This window comes from Dryobates pubescens, chromosome 5 (assembly GCF_014839835.1).
Source record: "Dryobates pubescens isolate bDryPub1 chromosome 5, bDryPub1.pri, whole genome shotgun sequence".
Lineage (NCBI taxonomy): Eukaryota > Metazoa > Chordata > Aves > Piciformes > Picidae > Dryobates > Dryobates pubescens.
Window position 1 is genome coordinate 46,766,758 of NC_071616.1, and position 6,479 is coordinate 46,773,236.

At 52.2% G+C, this 6,479-nt stretch overlaps 1 protein-coding gene across 1 annotated transcript; it reads right to left on the reverse strand.

The window, feature by feature from the left end:
- Window positions 1–2,234: 2,234 nt before the first annotated feature.
- On the reverse strand, window positions 2,235–4,532 carry LOC104306851 (fibrinogen-like protein 1-like protein). The gene is made up of 2 exons (XM_009907862.2): window positions 4,334–4,532; window positions 2,235–2,937 (listed from the first exon to the last, which is right to left on the reverse strand). Exons 1-2 carry the CDS (start codon window positions 4,479–4,481, stop codon window positions 2,237–2,239), a joined length of 849 nt encoding a protein of 282 aa, XP_009906164.2. The 5' UTR covers window positions 4,482–4,532; the 3' UTR covers window positions 2,235–2,236.
- Window positions 4,533–6,479: the final 1,947 nt, after the last annotated feature.

The following is a 6,479-nucleotide window of genomic DNA, read 5'->3' on the forward strand; positions in this document are numbered from 1 at the left end:
CCCAGCCTGGCCTGACTCTTTACAAAGGCCTGTAGTGACAGGACAAGGGGCAATGGTTTGAAATTAGAACTTGCAATGACATTTACAATGATACAGACAAACAGGAGTTTCATTTCATTAAAAAACAAGAGAGAGAGAAAATACCAACAATGACTTAACCAGCTCCAGCAGACCTAACAGCAGCCTGCCAGGACCTGAAGGGCTACAAGCAGGCTGCAGAGGGACAATGCAGGGTCCCTTCCCACCCAAACCATGCTATATGTACTATTACTACATTTTCCTCCAATTCCCATCCTGGAATTCAGTGTCAGCAAGGGTTTGTAGGGCTCCAGTTCATACTGGAGAGCACCCCCAAACCAGGAAGATGAATTTCAGCTGCCCAAGACATTCCACAGTTTATTTCCACAGTTCTTTCACCTCAAACCCTCCAAAATAGGCCAAGGTTGGGCTGCAGATGAGGTTACTTATCTTTGAGGATCAGGTGCAGCCTGCTGGCTTGGAGCTGTGCACTTCCATCTCAAGATATTCCAAACACACTTTGGAAGGTGAGTGAGAGTCCAGCTGGGTTGCCAGGAGTTGGAACAAAAGCTGTGGGAGGCTGGCAGCTCTGGGGTGATTCTGTTGGATCCTCATTGAGGCTCTGGAGGCATCCTGAGAGTCACAGCAGAAACCACACCAAACTGACTCACTGACACAAACTCAATTCAGCTGCCCTCCATTTCTGTCCCTATCACACTTCTGTCTTTGAGCACAGTTTGGGGGGGGGGAACCCATCAGCTGCAGGAAAATAGATGAGCACTGGCCTCACCCACTGCCCAGGATCTTCTCCTGACAGTGCTGCAGCCCATTGTGAACAATAACAATTGCTTTGCTGGCTTTTCCACCTCCCAGCCAATCTCTTCTTCAGCCATCCTGGCACTTTTGGTCTTCTCAAGCACAGAAACCAAACCACCCAAACCCAGCAGAATTTACTTCCTCAGCCATCTTCATGGGAACAATGAGATTCCATTTGTCAATGAGGAAAGCAGGGGTTTGCCAGGGGCTGTTGGGTGACTCTCTGTAATGAAGAGAGCTAAGAGCACCTACCAAGGTGTTCTAAGTATTATCCTGAGCACTTGGTATCATGCAGCAACCAAAAGTCCTCAGCTGTCTTTCGGCTATGCCGGTTATGTGGCAGTGTGGGAAGAAACCCAAGTGGCTGCAAAAGAAAAGAAGCTCTTCAAGGTTATAAACCCTGCAGTTCTTTTGTTTGTTTATTTTCTAACCAGATGAATCTCTCTGGAAGTTTAAAGGTTCTGTCTCCATTTTATCCTCAGACTAAAGGCACTGTTTAAATAATGTCAAGGCTGAGTGCCAGAAGAACTGAGGCTAGCAGCTGAGACATAAAGCCAACGCTGCCTTCTTTTCTTACAGTGGGACTGCAAAAGGAGAAAGATGAAGGACATCACAAAAGAGGGAGAAGCAACAGCTCAAAAGGTGGTAAACAAAGTGGAGTCATACTGAGGAAAGCCCAGAGCAGGAAGGAAACAGCTGTGAAAGCAGTTTGATCTCCTCAGGCACGTGTTCACACAGCTGCCTGGGGAGGAACTCAGGGGGGCTGTAAGCTTTGAGTCACTAACTTCAGATGGGAAAGCTGACATCCCATTGGCTCTGGACACTCTCAGAAGAAGAGTATGGGATCACTGACAAGGAGAGAAGAAGAAGAAAGTCAGTGAAGGGGGAAGGCAACCATGGACGATGAGGCCAATTCCAATTCTCTCTACTAAATACCTTTCACTCCAGGTGAAGAGGCCTGGTGCTGCCTTATGGTACCCAAACCCCTCCAGTGTGCATTTCCCAAATGCAGAGATGCTTGACTGGGAATGTCCTGCCTGCATGGGGGGTGAAGATGTGCAGCCACAGGAGGTCAACAGTGCCTGGAGCAGAACCTTCTGCGGTGTGCTCCTGTAGCTGTCATAAAGACATCGCAGCCTGGATGTCAGACCTGGCTCTTTGGATGGCAAAAACCCTGTAGAAGTCATCATAAAATCTGCTGGTAGAGGCCTCAGTTTCTGCCAGTGACTTCTCTCTTGCATGGTTGGTAGGTGTCTGCGTCCTGGCCCAGCCCTGGATGCCTTTCTGTCAGCAAGCCTGGCAGAGGCCCCCATTCAATTCTCAATCAGGATTAATTAGTGTGTTACTCACTGCAGGCACTGGAGAGAGAGTCCTTGTTCCTCTCAAAGTGCAGGTGGCTTATCTACAGCTCAAGCTTGGGACAGGGGCAGGGCTTGGCTGGATGTGGCAGGCCGTGGTGACTGGGTCTGACCATCATCCAGGCAAACTTGCAGAGGTGCTGCTTGCCGCAGTCCTGCTGCCAGTAGATCGCGTTCCGGCGGTTGAGGTTTGCCCCGGCGCAGGCGTTGTACCACCAGCCTCCCCCGGGGACCCCGTCCAGCTCCAGCTTGGCACAGTTCTGGAAGTAGTTGTCGTTGTCTCTGTCCTTGGTGGTGAACTTCTGGTTGTCGTGGACGTAAGCTACGGTGTCCTGGGTCAAGGCATCTGTGGCGTTGCCGCTGTAGAGCCCAAGCCTGAGGCGATAGTCGGACTCCTCGCCCTCGACGAGGAAGGGCTCGTACTGGCCCCAGAGGACTTCGGCCCCGAGGGTCACAAGCTTCACTGCCAGGACGTAGTGCCCGGGGCTGCTGGTCAGCTGGTGCATGTACTCGGTTCCCAGCCAGTGGTTCTGGTGGGCAGAGCCAAAGCCGTGCTTGTAGTCCTGCCAGGTCCTGTCGAAGTCCAGCGTGCTGTTGGCGGTAATGTGCTGGATTACTGTCCAGCCCCCGTCCTGCATGTTGCAGCAGACCACGATTGGCTCCTCCTTGGGCTGGATGATGTAAAGGCCATCTCTGGCGTCGCCTCTGGAGCGCTGAAAGATCTCAAAACAGTCCCTTGGGTGGTCTGAGCAGGAAAGAAAAGCCAGAAAAAGAAGAGAGTTCTCAAGTCAGTTCCTGGTGCAGGAGGAAATGTTGGATGTCTGGCTCTGGCCCTCACAGCTCTCTGACTGGAGCTGACTCTGGTGGCCCAGCTGGTGGGCACCCACTCAGCTGAAGGGGGAATGTTGCAGGGCAGGCACACTCAGAATTCCCCAAAGCACACCCCAGAAGCGTGGGGCTGCAGTTTGGACAGGAATGTGCTTGAAAAGCCAGGGACAGACCACTGCTGCTCCTCCTGCACTCTTCCAGGCTGAGCAGGCAGCTCCCTGTGCCATGTGCTGGGGCTCTGTGTTTGATTCCTAGGCCTAGCCTTCTCCTCTGCAAAGAAATCCAATTGCTCTTTAGCCAGTTTGCACTTCAGGCTTCTCAAACACCCTTGCATTAAGGTCCTGTGTGTGCCACGTGTTCATGGAGAACAGGGAGAGATTCTGAGCACTTTTCCTGCTGATACAAACTTACAGACGTGGGAGAATTGTCTTAGGAGCACTTCCTGGCACTCCAACTCCAGGCTAAGGCTTAGCCCTGGTTTGCAGGCAGAGCTACAGTGCTGTGCAGAGCAAGAGCTGAAAGTGCCTTTGTTGCTTCTCTGGTAGAGGCAGGGTGAGAAGCTTGGCATAGAGGGCTTGGGATCATCCTCTGTGGTAGGCTGAAATATTTATACTGCAGGGTTTTCTTGTAACTTGCCCATAAAGTCATTTCTAGTCTAATCAAGCATCTCTGAGACTAAGGCACTGTGCTCTGCTGCTTGCAGCTGACTGTGAGGCTTCTAAAAGCCAGAAGAGCATTGACTGAAGTACACATTGCTGTATGCAGGCAGTTCCTTGTGCAGAGAAGGATGCCAGCCAGTGTCCTGCCCAGGGCCCCGAAGCATGTTTAGGAACTCTCTTCTCCACAGAGCTGACCAGGATGTGGTGATGGCCTTCAGGCTGCTTGTTACAGCAGTTTACAAACTCTGAAGTGGCAGCAGTCAGAAGAGGAAAAGGAATCAATCCACTCCTCCTTGTGTGGGGTCTGCTCTGGTCAGTGTGTTGGAAACCCTACCCAGCTGGGCTTCAGAAGCTATGCAGGCAGAGGGATGGCTCAGTTATGGGTCCCAATGGGATTTAGGTGCTGAGGTCTCAGGTGTTATCTAGATATGATCACTCTAATGATAATCTTCAAATGCCACAACTATTTCACGGCCCTCGACTGAGAGTGCAGCTGAGCGAAGGCTTTGCAGGCTCTGGGCTTTGGGCAGAGCGTGTTCACCCTGCCAAGCCTTTCTGCAGGGCTCACGTTCGAATGAGCTGGATGAAAATGCCAGAGCAAAGCACTGAAGCAGCCCCCAGCATGCAGCCAAGCCACTCTCCCTGCATGAGTACCTTGCTGATTGCTGTTGCTCAGCCTCACGTTGGCTCCTCGGGGCAGGAGGTGGCCGTTGGCCAAAGCCACTTCCTCTGCAGCGCTCACTGGCACAGTGCAACGCGAGAGCAAGAGCAGGACAAGTCCTGCTGAGCTTCTCAGCAGCATCTTCCTTTCGACTCAGTCCTCCTGCAGTAGCACAGAGCTGTAACACAGACTGGGATTGGCCATGCAAAGATTTATGACTTATGAAAGTCCTGAAGAAGAAAGGTGCTGGAATACTCAGCTTCAATAGAGTGAGGTCCGACAGGAGTGGCTTCCCCCATCTTCCCCGGCACCTCACCCCATTTCTGACTGGCTGTTCCTCTGACTCTCAGAACATCTCTCTCCTGCCACCCTGTGCCATGCTGGGCAACGAAACAATGCACTTTTGTGGGGGATGAAAGGCTCTAGAAAGCAATCATAGGATCCTAGAACAGCTCAGAGTGGGAGGGAGCTCAGAGCTCAGCTGCCCCAACCTCCCCACCATGCCCAGGGACACCTCTCAGCTACACTCAGCTGCTCAGGGCCTCATCCAGCCTGGCCTTCAGCACCCCCAGGCAGGAGGCAGCCACAGCCTCCCTGGGCAGCCTGTGCCAGAGTCTCAGCAGCCTCCTGCTGAACAACTTCTTCCTCAGCTGCAGTCTGACCCTGCTCTGCCTCAGCTTCAAACCATTCCCCCTGGGCCTGTCTCTAGACCCCCTGATGAAAGCCTTCCTGTAGGATCCCTTCAGCTCTTGGCAGGCAGCTCTAAGGTGCCCCCAGAGTCTTCCCCAGGCTGAACACCCCCAGCTCCCCCAGCCTAGCCCCACACCATGTGATGCAATGACAAAGCAAAAGCAATCTTGCACTCATCAAAGCTGAGTTTTGCTTATTCCCTGAGTCCAAAGTGTTAGTGAGGTGGAAGCTCTCCTGGCTGAGCTGGCAGAAGCAGTGAGTGGCTCTGCTGGCTGCCTGGAGTGCAGGCAGCCTCGAGGGCAGGGCCTTGTCTGTGCTGGGAGCATCTCCATGCACTGCAGGTCTCACTTCAGCACACCTAGAGTATGTCTTTGGTGAATTCCCACCTCCAGCTTTCAACAATAGGTCACAGGTTTAAATGAGGTTAGGGAAAAAAAGACCAATGCCCATTATCAAAAAAGCAGAAGTTCTCCCCAGCCTCTCTCAAACCCAGCAGGGTTCAGTCCACTGAATCAAAATCCTCCTTTTGGGGCTGCATGTCTAGTAACCCTCCAGCCACTGCAGCAGGAAGGCTTAGGCTACGGCTGGACTAAATCCTGGGCTCCTCCAATCCCAGCCTGAGCAAAGAGGAGTTTCTGTGTGGCCAGCCCAGAGTGGAGGGAGGGTAACAAACCTTCCCCACAGTCCCCAGGGACACACTTGCTTGGCCTGCAGACAAACTCCTGGCAAATTTATGTTGTTGTTTAGGACTGAGCTCCCCACAGTGGCTCTGAGAAAGGCAGAAACAGATCCAGCAGGCAGCTCTCTGCTCTGAGCTTATTGCCTGCCAGCAGCAGCAGCGAGCCTACAGAGGCCAGCACCCTCCTGCAGAGTGGTTTCTGCTGCACCCCTGCACAGCTGATGACTTAGCAGCAGACCCAGGGTGAAAACATACTCAACACATGTTTTGTAAGTGTCCAAGATAAGTCACTGTAATCCAGTTCAGCTTTGAGAGCTGATTTCTATCCCTGTCATACAGAAAAGCAGCAAACCAGAATGTTCTGCTCTACCTAGAAGCATCCAGTACTAACCCTGACACCATGTGCTATTTTAGGCAGAGCTGGGCACTTGACACGGGGATTGGAACAAACTGGAAAGCTGCCTTCCAGGAGGCTTGGCACAGAGCTTGCCTTGAAGCATCGCAGTCCTACTGGGACTGCACTTCCCGCTGTCATCTGCCCTTTCCCCTGCAAGCTTCTGGTGATATTCCATTACCAGATACTTAAAGTCAAAGCCTAACCCCCAGGCACCACTACACTTAGATCTCAGGTTATTTCTTTTCACCTCTTTGGTTTTCTGTCAGCATTTTTCTCTCTTTGTTTTCCTCCCCTCACCTTTACACATGGAGCTGATCCACAGACCCATTTCATTCCAGACTAGAGCTTGGCATTGCAAAGAAAGCAGTAGAGG